The sequence below is a fragment of the Pipistrellus kuhlii genome, unplaced genomic scaffold (assembly GCF_014108245.1).
Source record: "Pipistrellus kuhlii isolate mPipKuh1 unplaced genomic scaffold, mPipKuh1.p scaffold_m20_p_1, whole genome shotgun sequence".
Taxonomy (NCBI): domain Eukaryota; kingdom Metazoa; phylum Chordata; class Mammalia; order Chiroptera; family Vespertilionidae; genus Pipistrellus; species Pipistrellus kuhlii.
This window is the reverse complement of record NW_023425404.1, coordinates 34,697,502-34,722,009: the sequence shown is the minus strand read 5'-3', so window position 1 is coordinate 34,722,009 and position 24,508 is coordinate 34,697,502. Positions and strand designations below refer to the sequence as shown.

General features: G+C 46.5%; 1 protein-coding gene across 6 annotated transcripts in view; it reads right to left on the bottom strand.

Moving 5' to 3' along the window:
* The window catches only part of DAPK2 (death associated protein kinase 2), a 112,051-nt gene that overhangs the window by 25,359 nt on the left and 62,184 nt on the right, over nt 1-24,508 (bottom strand). For all 6 annotated transcript variants that reach the window (XM_036439455.2, XM_036439449.2, XM_045581710.1 and 3 more), the window contains exons 3-5: nt 20,251-20,472; nt 13,617-13,755; nt 3,139-3,268 (exon numbers count right to left, since the gene is read on the bottom strand). In XM_036439455.2, the coding sequence (XP_036295348.1) occupies nt 3,139-3,268; nt 13,617-13,755; nt 20,251-20,472 (491 nt within the window). The remainder of the gene's footprint in view (nt 1-3,138; nt 3,269-13,616; nt 13,756-20,250; nt 20,473-24,508) is intronic.

The following is a 24,508-nucleotide window of genomic DNA, read 5'->3' as shown; positions in this document are numbered from 1 at the left end:
ATATGTCCCCCTTTCCCCCCATTGACCTCTCGCAGCCTGCCTTCATGCCCCTATGGTCTGTGTCCATTGGCTATGCTTATATGCATACAAGTTCTTTGGATGATCTCTTACCCGCCCCCCCAACCTCCCCTGCTCCATGTTGTTTTGAGAAGTATGTTGTCAGTCTAATTACTATTTGTTTCTTGTTTTGTAGGCGATCTATCTTTTCTCTCTGGCTATTTTTTAAGACTTCTTTGTCTTTGGTACTTTAGAGTTTAACTATAATGTTGCTAGGTATGGATTTATTTTCTTTTGTTTTCTGTTTGATGTACACAGTCCTTTCGATTTCAGTTTTTACATCAGGTCTGAAAATTCTCAGCTATTCTTTTCAAATGTTGCCTCTTTATTGTCTCTGTTCTTTCCTCTGAGATTTCAAATAGTCCTATGTTAGGTTTTATTTTTTTAATCATTCTCTTATTCTCTCATATTTCTATGTCTGTCACTTTGTGGTACTCTAACTAATTTTTCCAGCTCAGTATTCCAATTCTTCAAGTCTTTCCTCTGCAGTGTATAATCTGCTGTTTAGTCCATTCATTGAGTTTTAAATTTCTACAATGATAGATTGTATTTCTTAAAGTTCTATCTGGTTCCTTTTAGAATTTGCCTGGTCATTTTTGACGCTCTTTTGTTGTTTGCTCATTCTTGTGATTCTACCTTTTATTTCTATATACATTCCATTTATTTTATAGTCAACATCTGATCATTTTAATACCTTATGTCTTTGAACATTTAAATCTTGCTAGCCTCTGATGGAAATACTGATATGTGTACTTGCTTTTAGGAGCAGTCCTTCTATTGAACTTGCTGCTCACTGATCCAGTTCTAAATTCATTTAATTGGCTTTGAGGTGGGACAGATATGCTAAAGGAGTTACTACCCTTACTCATTTCCAATTTTTTAAAAAATATATTTTTAAGAGCCCCGTTTCATAGTGGGAGAGCTTTTGGATAACTAGGTACACCACACACCAGGAAGTGACAGTAAATTTTTAACCCTGGGTCTCAGGTTGACATTTCAAAGAAATCATGGGAATAAGGAAAATAGTTATAAGCCATTTCTCAGGGGTCTTGGTCATCAAAGTTTGGGTAGGAGCTTAGAGAAGCCACCCTATATATCTCTATCCAGTTTTGGGGCTGGAGCTGGCTCTCATTGTCTCACAAGAGTCAACTATATGCATCTCTTCACAACTCTTATTTCAGTGACATGTTCATGGCTTGAAATTGGAAAATACTAGAAGTTAGGGTTTTGTTTTGAGACCCAGTTGTTAGGCATTTATCAGCATATGATTGGGCAAAACACTCCACAGTTTGGCTCTACTCATGACTATCCCATGTATATAACCAGTCTGTGTGAACTCTCTGTTCCATCTGAGTGAACAGTTAATTGTCCCTGATAAATACACTAATTCTGGCTCTATCCCCCTGCTATGGATGACTAAACCTGGGGTGGGCTCCTCCTCTACTCTGTCTTCTTCCCCACCCTTCTCAGAGACTCCCTCCACCCACAACAGCCCTTGTCCCTCACTGGTTCAAGGCCTTGACTGATCCCATTGACTTTGCTAGATATCTTGTTTGAACAGTCTTTAAGGAACTGCATTCAGAATGACCTACCCAAGGTCACACCATGAACTGGTGGCAGAGCCAGCTTGAACATGGAGCATAAGACATCTATTATTGAACTTTTTCTGAGATAGCAATTACTGCCCACCATTCACATATGTAGTAAAAATGAATGTTTATTTTGTTAAGTCATGACAAGTGTTTAATAACAATAAATGATTCAATTAGAAAGTCAGGGCAATGAGTGGCCATGAGATAGGATGTGATTAATTGCTCTGCCACCAATTCATGCTGTGACCTTGGGTATGTTATTCTGAATGCGGCTCCTTACCATCACTGTGTCTATCCCAAGTCCTCACCTAATATCTCCCATACAAAAGATGAAGAATAACCATTGGTTAACCTTAACTAAAATCTTCCAGCCCTCCAATTCCACATTTGTAAAACTAAACCAGATGATCTGCAAAGAGCCTTCCAGAACTCTTATTTGGTGGCTTGATATCTTGTTTCCACAAAGTGTAAGCTCCTTGGGGCAGGGTCTCTTCAGAGAGGCAATCCAATATAGTGGAAAGAGGATAGATAGGCTTTGATGTTGAATGTATCTGCATTTGAATCTCAGCACCACCACCTACTGGTTGCTTTGCCCTGAACGAAACTCTTGATAGAGGAAATAATTAAATCTGCTTCACAAGGTGGCTTGAGGATTAACTGAGATAATGTCTGTAGAGCACTAGGCACAGTACGTGGCACATGGCAAGGGCCCCTCGCTGGTGGGTCTGTGGGGCCTCTGCAGCACCATGCCATCATGGCTGCACAGCTGGTATGTGTGGCCTAAAAATCCATCAGAGTGAGTGATCTGGCATATTCTGTCTTCTTTTTTATTTAGACTGTGGTCAGGAATTTCAGCCCATGGGTTTTGGGGAGACCATGCCCTTCCTCCATTTTCAAGACCACTCTAACACCCAAAGCAGAGACAGTGATTCTCAACTCTCATTCCTTTCCCCTTTACAAGGCTGTTTCTTTATGAACCCAACCAGCAGCCCAAGGGTTTCTGAGGCCTGGGCCAAGAGTGGGAGAACAGAGGGCAGAGAGAGCCGCCTGGGCCCTGCTGCAGGTGGGCCTCCTGTGCATGAATAAAGGTCAGGCATACAAGAGAGGCGAGTGGGAGGATCTGGCATCCAGCAGATGATTTCCCTTTTTCTTTTCAGAGAAAGTTGAATTTACAGGAATGCAAGAGGGTGAGGTAATTTTAAATCTTCACAACAAACTCACCTAAGAGCAGGAGATGGGACCAGCTCTGGGAAGGTTTAACTCTGCAAAGGCCTGTAGCCCCACCTGGCCTTCCCAAGCCAACCCTGGACCCTCACCCAAAGGCCCAGCAAGACATTTCCTTTCCCACCCACTGGGCTTCTAGGGGGTCTCGAAAGCATCATCTCGTAGACTGGAAGCCGTAGTCCCAGACACCCGGATTGTCACTGGGATTTCTTTACCTTTTGATAATCAGATTCTTAACTGGGAGAGAAATAGCCCTAAAACTCACCAACAAATTCTGGCGTGCCAAAAATGTTCTTAAATTCAACTCCATCTTCTATTTCGTGAGCAAGGCCAAAGTCAATTAGCTTGATGTGTGGAATGGGAATATTCTTGTCTAACAACATAATGTTTTCTGGCTGGAGAATAAAAAAAAAAGGAAAGGAAGAAAAAAAAGACAGTAATTAAAGCCCTGTTTTGTGTTTTTGCTTTGGGGCTGACGTGGAGTTTGGTGTTCTTTTTTCAGAGACTAAAACAACATAAACTATTCTTGTTTTTGTGTCCTCAGTCTTCTCCTGTGAACTCAAAAATAGGCACAGCACTGAAGGCAAGGCCTGGGTTTTACCAAACCTGCTGCTGCTGCTGCTGCTCTCGGCACAACTGGAGACTCTGGTTTTAATACCCTTTCTGTTTCTGAATGGCAGATTCCTTCAATGCAGTGCCTCTGTTTTCTCATCTGTCCAGGGGACCAGGGGGCTACCAGCAGCATTTCCCATAAACAAAACCACTCCCTTGGTTTACACTTGGTTAACTGACCTTTGTCTCTCTGACCACCTCTTTCCTCTAGCAGGTCAGCTTCCTGTTGACAACACTCTTCTCCTCTAGATTGTGGGTGTGGCTCACTAGTCTCTTATCTATGTGCTTAACTAATTTTGGGCCCCAGCAGGGCACATAAAAAAATGGACCTGATTTCCAGGGAAAATATAATGGTTCAAGTTATTTCTAGCAAATGGCTGTCAGATCTGGCAAAACAACGTGGGGGTGCAGAAGTTGGGGGATAGCCCTACTCTGGCCTCACACTCTCTGGCTCCCAGTGAGGCTAGAACAGGCTCTTGAGCCTACCCTTCTCATTCCTACCCATCTGCTCCAAGTACCCAGTGGGCGAGCAGGTTCGTCTGCTTCATTCTTTTTTCCCACTCTCCACCATGACTTTCCTAGACTCCATTGGAAGTGGAACACCCTGGGAACATACATCCACACAAAAACTTGTACACAAATGTCACAGCAGCATATTTATAATAGCCCCAAAGTGGACACAAGTATCCATCAACCGATGAGTAAACAAAATGTGGTGTATCCATATGGTGGAATACTATCTCTCTATATATAAAAGACTAATATGCTAAGTATCCGTTGACCAGTAGCTATGATGCACACTGACCACCAGGGGGCAGATGCTCAATGCAGGAGCTGCTGAGCTGCAGTGACTTGGCAGCGTTGGTTCTCAGGTGACACATCCCGAAACCAGACAGGAGGGAAAACCACTACCTAGTGTCTATATGCTCTTGTTGAGTACAGGGTGGGATATAAAAATTCACTTTCAAGGCCATGCCAGGACCAATGGCTTTCAGCCTTGGGCTAGTCAGCAATGCTGGCTTTGTGGCTGTGCCACACAACAACTAGCATTTGTCATGGGCATTCCCCGCACACCAGCATATTAGGTCCTCACAGCCTCCAAGCTATAGACGGCCAGTGGCCCTATCTAACCAGTGAGGAACCTGGGCCTGGATCCAGGCATTCTGAGCCCCAAGTTGTGCTTTGGGGCCCTCATCTGAGCTAAATGCCCATCAGAATCCCCTGGGGACTGTGTTAAAAATACCAACTGACTAAATCAATTCACTAGGAATGAGACTCCAGATTGAGTCTTAGTTGGAGGGACCCAGTCCTGCAGGCGAGAGCAGTTGGGGGCAAACAGGATGGCAGGGGAGGGCAGTTAGGCATCAATCAGGCTGGCAGGGGAGTGGTTAGAGGGTGATCAGGCTGGCAGGCAGAAGCGGTTAGGGGCAATCAGGAAAGCAGGCAGGTGAGTAGTGGGGATCCAGCAGTCCTGGATTGTGAGAGGAATGTCCGACTGCCCTTACTTGTTAATGTAAACAAAATTTCCTATCAGGATCGGGCCTAAATGGGCAGTCGGACATCCCTTGAGGGGTCCCAGATTGGAAAGGATGCAGGCTGGGCTGAGGAACACACACCCCTGTGCACAAATTTTGTGCAATGGGCCTTTAGTGTAATATTATTTTAATATTAAAAATTAAATTATATAAATTTATATTTAAAACGTATTGCTCCCTAATTTTCATTATATTTTAGTATTGAGGTTGGTTCTACCTTTTACCTTTGTATTGGGGAAATACTACATGATGGTGGGCTCCTACACCCCTCTTCCCAGCTCTAGTCAGTGACATCACGTTGGAATCTTGAAATTGGCCATAGTGGGTGCATTTACACTGTGGAAATTGGCAGAACTACAAAACAGGACTTGATTCATTGTCTTCTTGATTCTAGACTTAAGTGCTGGAGAAGATTAGGTAATCATGCAGATTATACTTAAAAGAGTGCTGTGTCTATAGCCATTGTTTTGTGAATAGCATAGCAAATTAAGGAAGTGTTTTTTCAAAGAATAGTTTATTGATTTTTTAGAGAGAGGAAGTAATTTTTTTTCAATATGGGGAAACTATTATCCAGTTCATCAAGTTACTCATGTCATTGGCAAACAAGTAAACTTCCAGCACATGCCTTCACTGTTTCATTTTTACCTTACTTGTTAATGGAAATAAAACTATCAACCAACGTTCTTGTTGGAACTACACTCCTTTGTCCACTGCACCCGCAGGTTGGCTACTGATGCAACACTGGCAAATTCCAAGGAAAGCTATGAGAATCAATTGGCTCTTTCTGGAATTTACAATAAAAAGCATTATAAATTTATATATAATATATAATTTTATTACAGCAGTGGTGTAATAATAACATAATTTTATTTATTTGTAAATTGTGTTATAAATCTTTATATCATAAATCTAACAATATAAGTGTGTCTGTGTGCGTATATTTGCTTTTTCAGAGAGCTGGCTTCTACCAGAATACCACAGCACAGAATCTCAGTAAAGCAGGTTACAGTCTATGTTTTCCAGATGAGAAACTGAGGAACAGAGAAGTTAAATAACTTACTCAAGGCCAAACAACTAATAAGTAGTGGAGCTAGGGTGGAGCCCAGGTCTTCTCAGTGTCAAGGTACCTGCTCTGTCTACCTCCCTTCACTGCTTCCAGAATCAAGATTCTTTCACTCCCACTGAGATCAGCTATAGTGGGAGGGCTGGTGGTAGAGCTGTGAATAGAACTTTAAAAGTACTGTTTGAACATGTGATATTTCAATGGGGGTCAGGCCTCGCCAGGGATCCAGAGTGGAGGCTGTGGCATCTAAGAATAGCAAGAGGCCTCTGAGCACCTAACATTGATGGCAAAGTCAACAAGGGAAAGAGAAAAAGGGCACTGCAATTCTGTCTTAGGTTCCTCATCTGTAAAATAGGGGCCCTGACCGATCTACTCCAACCATATCAGCCTTACCCAGTGTCCTGCCGCCCTGGGTACCTGCACACCTGCTAGCTAGGAAATGCCCCTTACGCATTTTCCTTTTGGATGCTTCCATGCCTATCTCCCTTCCTGAATACTTCTGGAGGCAAGATAGAAACAGGGAGAAATGTGGCCTTATGGAGAGGCTATTAGCCCTGGCCAGTGTGGCTCAGTTGGTTGGAGCGTTGTCCTGTACACCGAAAGGCTGCGGGTTTAATTCCTGGTCAGAGCACAATCCTGTTATGGGTACCATCTCGGTTGAGGCGTGTACCAGAGGCAACCGATCAATGTTCCTCTCCCATATTGATGTTGTTTTTTCTCTCTCTCCCTTCCTCTCTCTCTCTCAAATCAATAAACATATGCTCCAGTGAGGATTAAGAAAAAAAATTCACAACCAGCACTTGCACAGAGTTTTAGAGTTTGCAGGGCCTTTCATAAACAGTTACCTCCCTGGTCCCTCACTCCACTCTTGTGGGACAGGAAGGAAAGGCAGGTTTATCTCCACTCTCAAGATCAGGAAAGGTCAGAGACGTGACCACCCCAACATTCCCCAGCAGAGGCGAGACTCAAATGCAGGCTCAACCCCCAATCTTCTCCCTGTTCCCCTTCACCACGTGGCCTCCTGCTGTATCTTTCAAGAATCAGCTGGTTGATTTAATGCTCCCATTTCAACTCGTTTAATAACAGCTCTCCATCATTTAGTTTTTGCTACATTTTGTTCTTTTTCTCAACCATTCAGTTCAGTGTCCTAGGTTCACTTGTCCTCAGGTTACCCTCGGGTGGCCTTGCAAGAGTTGATGAAGCAACCAGCATGCATTTCTAGGCTCCAGGCTCACGTCTGATGCAGGGCTGAGACGAAGGGGCCTATGGGGTGCACTCTGAGGCTGGGGCAGGCTAAGCTTTGGGTATGAGGAACTGGAAACAGGTCCACCCCCCAGAACACACTGAGAGGGTAAAAATCAGGAAAGACTTGTATAAAAGCTTCTATAGTGAAGTCAAATACTTCTGAGTACACATGGGCTGCTTAGGTAAGAATGTAAAGGGAAAGAAACAGAGAGGAAATTATGAAAGCATATAGTTCTAAGCACCTGAAAACACACACACACACACACACACACACACACACACACACACACCTGTTCATAAAAAGCTGGAGAAAATGCATTCTTTCACTCCCACTGAGATCAGCTGTAGTGGGAGGGCTGGTGGTGGAGCTGTGAATATGCACCAAATGTTAATAGTGTTGTTTTAGAGTGGAAACTTTGTAGGTAACTTCTCTGTACATTTCTGTATTTTCTATGAGTTATTATTTTTATAATAGCATAAAAGACCATCAACTTCATTTGAAAAGTGTTTATGGGATACCACTGGTTTCTTTCTTTTCCACATCGCTAGTATCATCTTCAATTGGCTTATAGTCTCCCATCCATCCTCTCCCATTCTGGGAGAACTAGAAATAGAACCAAGGAAATGTCTTCTATAAATGATTACTCATTTTCTTAAGTGTGATAATGGTACTGTAGGTTGTTAGGAGACAGACCTTACTTAATCTTTGGAGATACATACAGAAGTATTTAGAATGAAGTATCAGGATGGCTATAGTTTTCTTTCAAATGTTACCAAAAGTTTTTAAAAAATCAGATCTCTCTCTCTCTCTCTCTTTCTCTCTCTCTCTCTCTCTCTCTCTCTCTCTCTCTCTCTCTATATATATATATATATATATATATATATGATATATAAATGTTTTTAAAGACATAAAACGATAAAGCAAGTGTGACCAAATGTTGAATTTAGGGGGAGGGTGTCCACTATAGTCTTCTCTAATTTCTTAAAATGTTTTCATAATAAAATAAAAAAAATTAAGGGAAAAAGCCTTCCATGACTATCTATGCAAACTCCTTGGTCTGCCCTGAATCTGTAAAACCTCACCCTAACCTATCTTGACAGTTAAATCTCTGCCACATCTCACCTCCATCCATGCCCCCAGGTGTTAGCATGGAAATAGTCTCATTGTTGTAAATTCTACTTTCAAATGCATGGATTTTATAGCACTTAATAAATACAAATTAATTTTTTAAATATGAGGAATAGCTAATTAGAAAAAAATGTAAATGAGAAATTAACCATAAAGAATACATTTACCTGGTATAGCACAGTACAGACCTTTGGATTAACTGTGTGTAAAAGGCATGCATGACTCAAGGAAGAAATGCGCACTGTTAGAATGGTAAAAATGAAAGCTGGTGACACCCAGCTTTGTTAAATGTTTCTCACTAAGTTAAAGTCTAAACTCTGACATTTAATACTTGTATGATCTTGAACAAATTACTTAACCTCTCTGAATCTCAACTGCCTTGTGTGTAAAAAGGTGGCCATACCTTGTATCTCAATGAGTGGCCGTGAGAAGCAAATAAGAGAACAGATGTAAACATGCTATATTCTAGAACATGCTGTATATATTTAAAGTATTGTTGGTGTCATTTTTACAAGAGCATGAGGAACAGAACCCATCACATTATGAACTTAACAGCTCAAAGGATGATCAGGACATTTGAAGTTTTGGAATATCTTGCTCAGGAATTCACTCCTTTTAATACTATTGATACAGATCAAAAAGTCCCTTCTGAGTTTTGGGTTCCTGGCTTGCATACAATTTCATTCAACCCTCGTGTCTTATTCTTATTCCAGTCAGACCTGAGAACTATCTTCTCTTTCTGAATTCTCAAGTTGAATCAGGTTAAGGCTGTGGGGGAGAATGGAGTCACACCCTTACTCAGAAAGGAAACTCCCAACTCCAAAATAAACACAAAACCACATAAAAACGCCCTTTACAAGGCTTTTATTTGTGTTGGGATCACATACCAGGGTGAGGTTCTTGTGTAGCACCGAGCCCCATTTTCTGGTAATCCCTCCGTGGAAGGCATGTCTGTGCTGCTGGTACTGAGGGGCAGTCAGCCCCAGAATCCCTCTCATCTATGTAAATACAGGGCAACATCATCTACCTCTACCCACCTACCCACTCCAGCAGGCCTTTCTGTGCGAATGTATAGCACACACCGGATGATATTCATTCTGCTGGGGCAGAATTTACAATACCTCCTGGAAGTGAACATTTCTTGGGTTCGCTTCTATTTGAACCCCACTATGACATCTCCTAATGATAGGTGAGCTCTTTGAAAGCAGGTGCTATATTACATTGATGTTTGTCACTCTACTCTGTGGCATAAAATAGTCCCTCAATAAATGTTCAGATCATCGAATTGAAACCTGCCTGCAACCTCTTTTGCTTTTTCCAAGTGACATAAAAGGGCCTTTGCCATCCATGCATGCATTTGGTCTTACTAAGGTATTCATTTACTTATTTGCATAACACTGAGTCTCTGCGCTAGACACAAGCAGCAGAAGGTTCACAAGGATAATGCTCCCAGCAGTAGTCTGTACAAAGGACAACAGATGCAGACAGGCAGGTCAGTTCTCAGTGATGATTGGGGAGATGACAGGGGTGAGAAAGTCTTCCCAGAGAAAATGGTGTTTCTGCTGGGCCTTGAAGAATGGACTGGAAGTCCACAGGCATAGGAAAGGAAGAGCAGCAGCTTCCTGGATGGGGGAACAGCAGGAACAGAGGAGGAGAGAGGCCAGAACGGTATCTGTGGTCTTGTTGGTGGGGCTAATGTTTTGGAGTGGGGGAAGGTGGATGAGGCCAGACTAAAGGCTAAGGCAGCATAAGAAAGGCCTGAAAGTCATGCTGAGAATGGGGCCATTTATCTATCCCGTGGGTGAAAAGGATCCATCAGAGATCTCTGGGCAACAGCATGCCATGATCATCATCATTTTTGTGTCCATTCGACTGCTTTGTGCCACAAAGCTGGGAGCATGTTGTAAGCAGGGACAGAGCCTCACTGTGCCCAGCACAACGGCTGACTGAGGCGTAGAGGCCACTCATATTCCAAAGGCTGACCCTCCTCCATCAAGCTGGAAAGTGAGAGTGGAGAGCAGGTCAATGGGTAGGAATGTGGACACAACATGGACACATGTTAACAGGGCAGTTTGGCTAGCCTGGCTCACCTGGTGAGGCAGAATAAAAATGTAAAGGATAAAACAGGAAAGGAAAACTGAGACCTTCTCGTTGAGAATGAGAATGAAGACCAGGAATAATAATGCATTCATATAAATTGAATTTTACATGGTGGGAGACAATATGGAACCAAGAAGTCCCCTCTAAGCAGGATCTTTGACATGATCCCCTCGGGCGGGCGGAAAGCTTCAGCCAGGGGACACACACACACACACACACACACACACACACACACACATTCTGCCTCCAGGAAGTGTCTACCCAACCATGAGGTCATCTCTCTGACTTCTAGCCACTTATCACTTCCTGAAGGGGCCTAGCTGGGCCCAGGCAAGTCAGAAGGCTGAGTCCACATAGCTCTAAGGACATGAGGCGGGGGGTGGGGGTGGGGGGGGTGTTAGCAGCATCCTCGCCCTGCCCGCATCCAGGAGTAACCCTGACTGTCTCCAGATTGTGGAAAATGTCCAGACTGAACCCAGGAGCCAGACATCCTCCACAGCAGCCCCACCCAGCAACCAATCTCAGCTGGGCAGTTTAAATGGCACCAACATGCTTTGTTTTCCTAGTCTATTGGGGCCCAAAACACTGTGACAAGAGTTGTGTGTTCAGGGAAATAACAACACCAGCTACTAGTACAGAGCACCTCTTTGGTAATTCAGCACTTCATGCCACTTCTCTCTAACCCTCACAACAGCTCTGCCAGGCAGGTATTATTGTTTGCATTGAAGCTGAAAAACCCAGGTTCAGTTGTATCCTGGTACACAGTAGAGGGAGACACAAACCCTGACCTGCTAACTCCTGGCCAGCTCTCTCCCCCTCCCCCTCCACCCCGAACACCATAGAAGCAAACTATATAGCAGGAACCTGCTCTAGTCATGCGGCCTGTGGCCCTCACAACTCCTCCTCCTCCTCCTCCACAACTCCTCTTGTGGGTGTTAGGGCGAGGATGCTGCTAACACCCACGCACACCTCGTATCCTTAGAGTGCGTGGACCCATTAGTGAACAGACAAGGAGGCCATTTTGAGACTGGTCTCGTGGATCCAGCAAAAAAAAAAACATGAAAACAAGTTCACTGTCTATAGTATGACCAGGAAGGAGGCACAGGTGTAATCTGGGTAGAGTGTTTCCTATTTGATGTCTTACCACACTGAGGTCCAACAGTCTGCTCAGGCCACGCCCTCCTTGGTGACCCCAACTTTTACCCCTTGACACGTTAAGTGAAGCTCTGTAAGACCTCTTCTATTGGAGGAATTCAATATACTGCGAGATAATAACAACTGGCATTAGGAGGAGGGAACCATGCGGAGGAGACTCCCAGCAGGTCACTCACATGCAGAATAAGTGCGGGGGTGAGATACACGTGCGGGAACAGAGTCCATCCTCTGCAGTTGCTGTGAAGCAATAGATAAGCCATACCCTCTGGACCAGTCCCCCAAGTCAGTGTCATCCTGGACTCTGCCCTCTCTCTCATCTCCCACATCTAATTAGGCATCCAATCAATCCTCAGATCAACCTCTGAAATAGGTCTTACATCTGCCCCCTTCTCAAATTAGTTTGACACTTGTCACATCTCACCTAAGAAATGTATAACCTCCTGGCTGGGACTCTGGCCTCCAGCCATTCAGCACATTCACTCTTTGCCTTACTTCCCTGAATGCTTTGTGGTATTCTGGGACCATGTAGCCTGCTGGCTTCTCTTCCCAAGGAGGCCTCTCCCCTCTGATAATGCCTGCCTGTCCTTCAAAACTCAAGCCACGCCCTGACCAGTTTGGTTCAGTGGATAGAGCATTGGCCTTCGGACTCGGGGGTCCCGGGTTTGATTCTGATCAAGGACATGTATTTTGGTTGCCAGCACATCCTTAGTGGGGGGTGTGTAGGAGGCAGCTGATCGATGTTTCCCTCATTGATGTTTCTAACTCTCTGTCCCTCTCCCTTCCTCTCCAAAAAAAAATCAATAAAATATATTTTAAAAAACTACTTTCATAAAAAAATTCTTAATTCTTCTTAAGAAAAGTTCATTAAAAAAAAAAAAAAAAGCCTCAAGCCAAATACCACCTTCTCCAGGAAGCCCTCTCAAATACCCCATTCTGACTTAAATGCCCCTCCTTTAGGCTCCCAGCCCCATGTACTTCCTCTATCGTAGCACTTAGAATTGTTGATCTTTCTTTTTTGCTTCCTGCACTAAGTTCCCTGCAAAAGAGGAACTAAGCCTAGACAGGGCCTCAGTTGATTCTGGATCTGTAGGCACCCAGCACAGTGCTTGGAACACAATAGGAGTTTTTGGATAGAAAAATGAGTGGGGTCTCCTCCCCAGGAAACAGGTCCCTCTGACCATGAGTTAGAGATCTCATGCTTAGGGCGTCTGTAAGAGCTTCATGCTTTGGTCTCATCAGTTGTTGCAAAGGAGCTCAGCTTCTATGGGAACTGATCATCCTACTTTGACCACATTCTTGCTTTTTGAAGTCCTATGTGGTCACAGTGAACTTTCTCAACCTTGAAGAACAGTTACCACAAATGACCTGTGGCCCCTGGAAGCAATTTGATGGCCACAGTCCGGGGTGGAGTGGGGGAGGGAGGCCAGTGGTCCTGGGCTCCGAGGTAGACAACCTCTGGTCAAGGATGCTGGAGGCTGTGCTGTGGTGGGTCTGGAGCACCAACCAACCTCAGCCGTCCCCTCTGAACACTTCGAGATCTGCCTCCTCAGGAGTTAGCGCTTTCTTACTGAAAAGTTCAATCTTGTTAAATGTGTTTGGTTTCAAGTTTCCTGTCATTGGTCTACTTACTTAAAAATTACACCATCTGCTTCTGAAAGAGATAAGGTGCCTGTGGTCTGATTAAGAAGCTTCCTGCAGCCCGCCGAGGTGAAGAAATCCTAATCTGTCCAGTGAACCTGTGGAGGTGGACACTTCCTTTCCCAGGAGCTCAGAGTTTTCAGCTGTAAGATGGGGGAGGAGAGCCACGTGGGCACTGGCCCCTCTTGGCAATGACATCGAGAGAGACATGGGTCCATTCTTCCTAAATGGATTACTTTCCCTCACCTCCCTCCCCCGTCACTGACCTTGAGATCAAAGTGAGCAATTTTCTTGGCATGAAGGTAGTTCACTCCGTCCAGGATCTGCTTAATGAAGCTGGTGGCCTCCTCCTCACTCAGCGACTCCTTCTGGGCCAGAAAGTCAAAGAGCTCTCCTCCGGACACCCTGCAAGACACCGGCGGGACGCCCGGTCAGCCCTGCGCCCAGAAGCCAGGCCGGTGGCTCCAGGTCCTGAACCTGACCCTGAGCTCCCTGCATGGCAGAATCCCTCGCCCATCTCTGGGGCTTTGTCCAGCCAGGGGCTGACTGGGCTTCTGTGTTGTGTTCTTCCCTTTGGCTCACAAGGGCAGGACCCATCCTGAGGCTGTCACCGGAAAGGTGTCTGCGAAGGCTCTAGGCCCAGGGCCCTGGTTATTCTGGGTGTCACCTCACCCCCACATATGACTGAGGTGGCAGAGGACAGAAACAAATGCTGTAGGGTGGAAAAAGTAGCATATGCTGGGCCAGAAACTGGAGACCTAGGTTCCCACTAGCCCTGCACTGACCTTGGACAACTCACTTCCCCTCCCGGCAGGCCTCAGTTCCCTCACCTGCAAAATGAGCAGACTGAGCAAGATGGCCCCTAAAGCCCCTTTCTTTGATTTTATAACAGGTGGCCTCATCAAAGGTCCCTAACTTAAACATAAAGACCCATTAATAACATTAATCTCTAAAAACTATAAAATACTTTTGTCCTCACACTCCACACTCTTGCAACTTATAGTTGATGTGACAGAAATGGAGACCCACAGAGCAAAAAGAATCTCCCCTGTAGGTACTAGTTTACAGTTTTATCTGAATTTAGGATAGCCAGGCAAAGCAGGAGGTTTATATTTGCTAAATCGGGCACCCCTTCTGGGCTTGTTTGTCCTCTGTCAGAGGCAGTGGTATCCAGCCTGCATGTGCTTCTCTGGGGCTGGGACAGCCAAGATTCACTCCAGGAAAAGGTCTCAGGAAGGGACCTGGGACAGGTGGTCCAAGAACTGGATCACCAAGATAATGCATTTTAAAATGCAGATTCCCAGGTCTCACTACAGATCCTACCGAATTTATAACCTCAAGCAGCAGAGCCTGTATTTTTACAATAACAACATAATAGTAATTCACATTTATTGAATACTTTGTGCATTATGTATACTGTATACACATTATCTCAATCATCACAATACCCTATGAGTGAAGCACTATTTTTTCCTGTTTCACCATTGAAGAAACAGAGGCTCTAAGAAAGCTTCACATGTGACACAAGTTAATCTATTGAGATTATGAAAATATTCTTTGCGCCATAAAGAAATCAATTTATATGGACAACTAACTCCTTCCCAGCCCCGGCCACAGTCTGGCCACACACTAGCATGTAACTGGGACTAGTTGCCCTAACTCTCTCAGCAATGTCTCCAGACATTGAGGTAATGAGAAGGTCCACATGCTAGGCTTGTTCTGATGAGCAAATTAGCCAGTGCACCGAGCCAGGCCCTTGGCACAGTGACTGGCACATGATAGTGCTCCATTCATGGGGACTTCCGTTATTATGTGATTATTTGTGTTATATGTGGTTAGCACAGGCTCAAGTGGTGGGAGAAGGTGCTGGGGATGCAGTGAGACTTGGGCAGGGCCTGGATGGAGGAAGCAGAGAATGAGGACAGGTGTGACAGGAAACAGCACAAGCAAAGGCCCAGAGGTAAGGGTGAGCATGGAACATGTACGTAGCATTAACTCCCTGCGCCCTGGCCTGCTTTGGAGGTGAGGTGCAGGCCTGCTGGAATGCTGCTTCTACCACTTCCTAGCAAGTCTCTCTCCACCTCAGTCTTTTTCATCTGCCAAATGGAGCCAAAAATGTCTCCCTTAGGTAGATGGCCCAATTTCAGAAGCGAATGTTCCTGCTGGGCTGTGAGCTTCTCAAGGGCAGGAGCCATGAGTTAGGTACTCATCTGTATGTCTAGTGTTTACCACATAATAGATGCTGAGTAAATATTTAGAGAAAGAGAGCGGGGACAGGGAAGAGAGAAGGGGAAGGTGAGAGAGTGAAGAGAGGGTGCGATAAGATGGCACATGCAAGCATATTGTCTGCAGGAGCTGCATTGCCCCTGTACTCAGAGTGAGCTGGGTGTGGCCTGAAGTGGCAGCCTGGGTGTGCGTGGGACGCGGCTGGTGCACTGTTTCCCCACGTGTCTCATGGGTGAGGTCATCCTCTGCCCCACCCCCACCTGGGGCAGGTGCTGGAACTAGAGCAGCCTTGCAGTTGCTGAAGCGTGTGAGACGAGGCTGGTGCACTATTTCCCCATGTGTCTCACGGGTGAGGTCATCCTCTGCCCCATCCCCACCTGGGGCAGGTGGGAAGAATCTTGTAAAATTGGACAAGTGCTATGAGAACCTCAATACATACCATGATCTCTGAGTAAATGCTATGCTACATCATTGTCAGGGCTGACAGTGGTGGAGGGCTTCATTTAGAGTTTATTTAGGGTTTGCCACCTATGCCATGTGCTTCCTCAAGCATTCTTTCACATTCACCCTAAGGTGTAGATGGAACTTCTGTTCTGATTTTATATATATATATTGATTTCAGAGAGGAAAGGAGAGGGACAAAGAAACATCAATGATGAGAGAGAATCATTGACCGCCTGCCTCCTGCACACCCCCTACTGGGGATCAAACCCGCAACTCAGGCATGTGCCCTTAACCAGAATCGAACCCAGGACCCTTCAGTACACAGAGTAATGCTCTATCCACTGAGCCAAAGCAGCTAGGGCATGTTCTGGTTTTTCAAATGAGAAGACTGAGGTCCCCAAGAGACCAGGTGACTGGCCCAAGGTAACCCAGCTAGTAAGTAGCAGAACCACCATTTAGACACAGACCCTCTCAGCATCAGGTCCACCATGTTACAAAGCTGGAATTGCTGAGGTGAAAGGGACAGCTCGAAGCCACCCCAGGCCCTGGGCACATGCTCTGAAATCCCTGCTCAGCAGCACCCATGCCCTCATCACACTGCTTATCATTGTCTGTCTATCTCCCCAGCTGGATTATCTTTGCTTCCACAGCATCTTGAACAGGAAAGACATTCAATAGAAGGTAGGTGAATAAAAGAACAAAGGAAAGAAAAACTTTTAAATATAAACATGACATAGAATAGTTCAGATTGCATAGAAGGGAAGCCTTGGCCTTTGTAGGAGACCTGTCTGGAACACTCGGAAATGTTTCAAAACCATAGCGGCCCCTCTGAAACACACAGGACCCAGCAGCCCTTGCTCTCTAACATCCAAGACCCTGCTGGGTCCTGTGAGGCTGTGACCGTGGGCCCATGTGGCCATTCCCACCTTAGAGGGAATGCTGCATACATGCAAAAGAATATCATGGTGATGAGAGGTGTTGGCCACCCAAAGTCCCTGATGTAAAGGCTATGTGATGACTCTGGGGGACATCTACCATTCTGTTTGAAGGTGAGGCCATGTCTCCTTCGAATGCAGAAGGGAACAGCCACAGTGACCCTTAGAATCTCCCCAAGAGACTCAGAAAAGGGGAGAGTGGTGAGCATACCAGTCCTAGGGGTCCATGCTGGCGTCACTCACATCAACACTCAGGCAACTCGTCTCAAGATTCTGTTCATTTCCCCCCTAATATAGTTTCTCCCAGGGATTTCTCAGCCCCACGCCCTCTTCTCTGGAGCCTTTGCCCACCTCCTCCCAAGCTTCTCTCCATTCATGTCCCAAACCTGTTTAGCTTAAAGATGAAAAGCAAAACCTAACAGGTTGGGCCTCCTCTGCTCTCCTTCCAGAGTCCTCACCATCAGTCCCCTTCCTGCTAATCGGTCCTTTGCCTCCTTCCTGCCTGCAGGTTGGTCTCCCTGCTAGAAACACGTTCAGCACTCTTTCAGGAACGTGTGTCCGAATGACCTGCAGGCAGTGATTTGAAGAATGCTGACCAATCCATTGGGGCCAAGGGAGCTGGACTCCAACTGGGGAACTGAGAAGCACTGCCTCCACCTTGGAGCCCTCTCCCAGGCCATTCTCCGGAATGCAACTGCCAGGGTACCACTTTCCACTAACGTAGAGTCAAGGAAGCCCCAGAGAGGCCAGGGGCCTGGGACAGGAGACCAGCCCAACCCTCCCAGAGCAGATGTCTGTTTTCCAGAGCAAGCTTCACATGTGACATGAGCTAATCTATTGAGATTATGAAAATATTCTTTACAGCATACAGAAATCAATCATACAGAAAACTAAATCCTCCCCAGCCTGGCCTTCAACAGCCCTGGCCAGAGGTAGCTGCTGCTAAGGGGATCATGCCTGAGGTAATAACAGCTGAAAGGGACCTAAGTCAGGGATGAGCATGTCCACCTAGAGCTGGACACCTTAGCAGAAATCAGGAGGAAGCCCACCCCAGACAACAGGTGCTGAGAGGGCGAGGGGGCAGTGGTATCAATGTAAATCCAACCACAAAACTTGCAAATTACAACTGAGCAGATGGGCACTAATACCCATGTTTAATTATTGGGCAAACCCACTATCCTACCAGGGCACAGTGAGGACCAGGAGGCCAAAGGCTCCTGGTCAGCCTCTCAGGGAATGAGAGGTCTTCACTCCCATTCCCTGAGCATGCATGGTTTAGGCACAATCTTAGCAATTCCTAGCACCCCGTGCACAGACAGGCTCCCTGATGCTGTGAGACAGCCTGAAAGTAAGGAGGAGACGGAGAAACTAGAAACAGACAGAACTCAAACAAGAAGAGCAGCTCAAGCAAGTCACAGGAGCAGCAGTGTGTCAACGGATGATATGAATGGTGACAGCTCTCAAGAAGGCACATAACTGTTGGTTGACCATGAGTCTTGCTGGGAGAAACAGGGGCATCTCAAGATCATTCCAGACCACAACTCCTGCGATTCTATAAACGGAGAAACAGACAATTTCCCCAGCAATTACAGAAATGCCAATTAAAATAACCAAGTGTCCTGGAAAGTGTGACTCAGTGGTTAGAGATTCGGCTCACAGACTGAAGGGTGGAGGGTTTGAATCCCAGTCAAGGGCACATATTTTGGTTGCAGGTTCAGTCCTGGGACCCAGCTGGGGTACAAGCAGTAGGCAACAAATAGATATGTCTCTCTCACCTTCCTCTCTCTCTCTCTCTCTCTCTCTCTCTCTCTCTCTCTCTCTCTCTCTCTCTCTCTCTCTCTCTCTCTCTCTCTCTTTCTCTCTCCCTCCCTCCCCCTTTCATTAAAGATCAGCAGGAAAATATCTTCAGGTGAGGATTAACAATAACAAAAGAAATGACGACAAAGTATCATTTTCTAACTATACAGGTCAATAATTAATGAACCCTGTTTTAAAATAAGTGACGCAGGGTTAGCAAGGCTGCCAGCAAATAGGAACCCTGTGGTGTTGCAGGTGGTACTGGTTAACCAACATCCATGTATGAAAGTGAGGAGATCAAGAGCCCTAAAAATGTCAGCCTGGTCATCCCAGTCCTGAGGGTTTATCTGAAAGAATAACAACTGCAATCCCCAAAGTAGAGCATCGCCAGGGACTGTCCAGGAACAAGCCCAGGACCAGGGAGTGAACCAGCTGAAACCTGAGACCAGCTTGAAAGACCCTCTAGTGACCTCCTGCTGAACTTTCCTCATTATATTCTCATGATAATACTAAAATCTCCAACCAGAGGCGATTTCCCATCAATTTTGAATATGCAATATATGTACAGGCAGTTTTCTAACTGTCGGTGCCCTGGCATGTCCCCACCTATCTATTCCATGACAAAGCTCACCTTGATGTTTATGCACGATTTCCCCCAATAAAGTTGGATCAGATGCTTTGCTTGAGGAACACTGTTCTGGGAGTGATCCCCAGCATGTTCCTTGTGCACAAGCCTGCGATTAAGTTCCTTTTCATAAAATCATCTGCATTGTCTTTTGGCTGGCTACTACTGAAAGTTTGGGCCTGGTTCGGTCCGGTAACCCCACCACTTCCTGGCTAACAGATCCGGTAAGTGACCTGGCCCAAGTGTTTTTGTTGGTAAAATGGGAATAAGGAGAGTCTGTGTGATAGGATTAGTATGAGGAATAGTCGAGGTAAGAGACGTGTCTGGCACAATGACTGTAAAGCAGCCTCTGTGTTAGTGGGATACTTCCTTTAGTCCCCGTGAGGACTAAACATGACAAGCATGAAACATGTGGCAAATGCTCTCTAAATAATAGTTATTATAACAGTAAAGGCATCACAGCACAAATGCAGCAGATTTTCCCAGGAAAGGGCTGGAGAAGGGCTTTGCAGAGCCCAAACGATGTTTGTTTCCCTTGGTCACAGAACAGACCCCTGCCTGACCATCTCCCCTGCTGCCCCCTCCGCTCCCCGCTCCATCCTCCCACCTGCTTGCCAGCCAGGAAATGACCCAGAGCCAGCCAGCCCTTCCCTTTGATCCCCAGGGCACGTGAAAGCCAGATCTAACTGTCACCTCTCTCCTGCTGCTTGGCCCTGCTTTTCCCCAGGTTTGGAAGGAGCCTGGGCTGGGTGGGGAGGAGTCACTGAGGGCAACCACCCACCCCTAACTTTGCCTCCTCTGGGGCCTGCGGCTGGAGCTCCTGCCACCTGGCCTGCCCCTGCTGCCCACCATGGGTCCCGGCAGCCCACTCACAGCTCCAGGATGAGCACCACGTCGGTGCGGTTCTCAAAGACGTCGTGCAGCGTGATGATGTTGGGATGCAGCACCTGCCGCAGGATGCTCACCTCCCGCTCGATGTCCTCCCGGCACACGCCCCGCCGGCTGGCCCGGCTCTGCCGCTTCTTGATGAACTTGGCTGCGTACTCCAGCCCGGTGCTCTTCTCCCGGCACTTCTTCACAATGGCAAACTGGCCGCTGTGGGGACACAGACACACAATTAGGGTGTCGCTGGGGCCTTCCGGCCAGCTCAGCACAAATCCTGCCACCAGCCAGCATCCCCGCCGGGCCATCAGCCAGTGGCTGAGATGAGACAGGTACTGGGCTTCCCTTCAGTTCATATGGGCCCTGAATGAACGTTAGCATTGTTGTTTCCAGTGTATGGAAGTGAACACTGAGGTCCTGATTTGATCAAAATGACACAGCCTTGCCCTGGCTGGTGTGGCTTTATGGATAGAGCGTTGAACCATCCACCAAAAGATCACAGGTTTGATTCCCAGTCAGGGGCCTTTACCTGGGTTTCAGGTTTGATTCCCAGCCCCTGTCGGGACATGTGCAGGAGGTAACCAATTGATGTTATCTCTCTCACATCGATGTTTCCCTTTCTGTCTCTCTCTCTACCCTTCCTTCCTTCCTTTCCACTCTCTCTAAAGTCAATGGAGAAAATATTCTTGAGTGAGAATTAGCCAAAAAAAACATTACACAGCCTTGTCATTCCAAAGCCTGAGCTGGAACCCAAGTATACTATTTACCAGATGAAATCACAATGCTCAGAGGCCTATATTATGTAATGGAAAGGTTAGAAAGAAAAAAAAAAAAAAGACTAGCATACCCTGGCCAGGTGGCTCAGTTGGTTGGAGCATCATCCCATGTACCAAAAAGATTGCAGGTTCAATTCCCACCACCTTGGTTGTGGTTCAATCCCTGGTCAAAGCATGTAGGGAAGGCAACTGATTGATGTTTTTCTTTCACATTGATACTTCTCTCTCTCTCTTCCTTTCTTGCTCTCTAAAATCAGTAAAAACATATCCTTGGGAAGGATTTTTAAAAAGACCGGCAAGGTCAAAATACTAATGTTAAGAATCATCCAGCTAGTCTCCCGTATCTGGATGTAAGCACAGATTCATCCATTGGGAATTGTGAGGTGAGTGACAAGCACCTACCCCTGTATTTGCATTTTTGCCCTTTGCTCCAACCTCCTCCCCACAAGTAAAATCTCAACTACCTGACATGAGCCAAGCAGCTGGACAATAGGGGGACCCAGCAAATATGAGGATGATGCACTTAATGTAAAGACTGGGCCAGAGGCTCTGCAGGCTGGGTTGGTGGGGAGCCTGGTGAGGGTGGAGGCAACCTAACACTGTGAATAACTAACGGTGGGAGTTCATCACGGTGAGAGGGTTGAGGGGACCACAGAGCTGTAGAATGTTTGGAAACTGAGGCACAGAAGTCGAGTCACTCTCCTGAGGTCATCACAGGGTTAATGGCAAGGCCAGGCCCCAGCAATGGGCACCTAGCCTGCTGTCCACAAAGCCTCTAAGATATAGGAGTCAGGGCTGGGCCTGGAAGCCTTCACTCTGTAGACCAGCGTTTTTCAACCGCTGTTCTGCGGCACACTAGTGTGCCGCGAGATGTTGCCTGGTGTGCCGTAGGTGCAGACAAGACAAGAATTTTATAATTTTTCACTATTTTGTTTACTTAATATTTCATAACAAAGTAATTATAAAATACTTTCTTTGTGTTTATTTGATTCCTATTCAAGAGAATTACTTTATATATAGTCAATATAGGCACAGAGTTAAATTTTTTAACATTTTCTAATGGTGGTGTGCCTCGTGATTTTTTTCATGAAACAAGTGTGCCTTTGCCCAAAAAAGGTTGAAAAACACTGCTGTAGACCAGCAGCCATAATGTGGTGTCCATGCCAGAGCGGCAGGCGGCACTAAGCCAGCTTCCCTGGGTGCGCCCACCCCCAGGGAAGGCCAGCAGCCTCTGCTTCGCTATCTCAGTCCAGGCATCCAGTGAGGGCAGCTCTAAGTCCCTGGAGACTGCCCAGTAGCCACCCTTCTTAGGGTCCTCCCACTCCCCTTCCACCATGGCCCCATGTTTTCTTGCCAGCCACAACACCCACTGCTTGAGACAGAACTCAGAGAGTCTTAGAGTAAGCTTAATAAGCGGCCACCAGACTCCACACTTGGGATGTATACTCTCTTAGCGGCTCTGGGGTAAGAGCTACACAATGAAATACTCTGGAGATCTGCCTCGACCTCGGAAAACAGCACACATCTGAACATCCCATTACTAGAATAATACTCCATGAGGCAACCTTCAAAACAAACCTAAGTGACACACACACAAAAGAGTCAGGTAGAGCCAGCAAGGAATACCTATGCCAACACGCTGCAGAGATGTCACCAGACACACATCCTCATTCACTCAACGCTGGCTCGGCATCTGCTCTGTGCCAGGCAGTAAAGGGCAGGGATCAAAAGGAGCTCTGGAGAGGGAGAGGACCCGGGGGGGCTGGGGTGGGCAGGGAAGGCTTGGTGGAGCCAAATTGTACTGCATTGTCCGCTAATGTTAAAGTTTCGGCTATTTATGCCTCAATATGCTCTCAGCTGTCGAAACGCCCGTCTGACGCAGGTGGAGCAAAGCCAGTCCTCCCCAAGCCGGAGTGAACACATTAAGCAAGATCTCTAACACAGCTGGTGGCTTGGAACCACTCTGGGCCTTGGGGACACTGGGTCCTTCAGTGGGTGCCAGCAAACACTTGACGAAGCTTTCAGTCCAGGCGGCTGTGAGTCTCCGCGCGGACGCCACACTCTCTCCTCTCTCTCTGATACCTCAAGGGGCCTGGCATCAGCAGTCCTGAGGGCAGACAGAGCTCCCTCTTCCCAGCTGACTGGTGAGAAACCAACGCGTGAGGATTTTAAGCAATTTGTATAAACTTACAGAGCACAGAGGTGGAGGCACCAGGAAATCACTATTTCAGGTGACCTTGACACAGCTTCCCCTATTCATACAAGGGAAACAAAGGCATTTTTCTATATTGCATGCCTGAAAAATTCCTCCAACTCTCAAAAAGCAAATGAGTGTTTGCTTTTCCTGGTGGAGTTTTCTCTTTGTGCGAGCAGCTGTGGCAATAGGAAGTGCCTGGGGGTCAGGCCTAACATGCAGGCATCTTCTTCCCGCCAAAAGGAGGTATCTTGAGAGGGGGTGACTATCTCGGAGACAAAGGCGAGGCAATAGCGCTCATTTCCCCCTCTTCTCGGGGGTGGGGGGAGAGGGGTCCTCCACTCAGCCTGCCCTGGGGAGTCTCAGGAGATCCAGGGACTCTTGCTGGTTTTCCTCTCTTCTGGAGTTGTTCCTGGAAAGAGTGGGGAATGTGCCCCGCTAGGGCCAGCCCCAGGCCGTGAGGCTTTGGGCAGTGAGAGCAGACTTCAAGGTCAGACAGGTCTGGTTCAGGAACTTACACTGTCACCTGTGGCAAGAGGCTACCTGCTCTGAGCATCAGCTTCCTCATCTGTACACTGGGAACTGTGAAGACTGCAAATGTCTGTAATGCTGGCCCGTAGTCAGCACTGATCGGTGGTGGCTGTTATAACTACGAGTTTGTGGCTCGGGTGAAGGCTGAGCAAGAGGCATTAGACACAGAAGTCACTGGTTGAGGGTCGGACCTGCATCACCACCGTTTGTCCACCAACCAGATCTGAACTATCATGGCTGACATGTACACATAAGGAACTATCTGACATTGAAATTGGGACTCAAAAGAACTGTTGGCCCAGAAAGGAACTCACTACAGACTGATTCATTTGCCTCTCAGCATAACCATTATGGCTTGTCTCAGTTTCGGTTCTTACAAGGGTATTTCTTGGTCTCACACATCTAGAGGAAATAATGGACAACATAAACTGATGAACAAAAACAGACCCAGAGAAAGAGAAGCAGTGATCAGACTCTCAAACCTCAGAAGGAAGGTAGGGGAGGGTGGGGGTAAGAGGGAGAGATCAACCAAAGGACTTGTGTGCATGCATATAAGCCTAACCAGTGGCCATGGACAACAGGGGGGTGGGGGCATATGTGGGGAGGGGTTTGGGATGGGAATGGGGGGATGAAGACAATTATGTGATACCAAAATCAATAAATTAAATTTTTTTTAAAAGTCACTGATTTGCATGGTCTGCAATGTGTGGTCAGGGGATCAGTGTAATTTTAAAAGCTCCCCTGATGA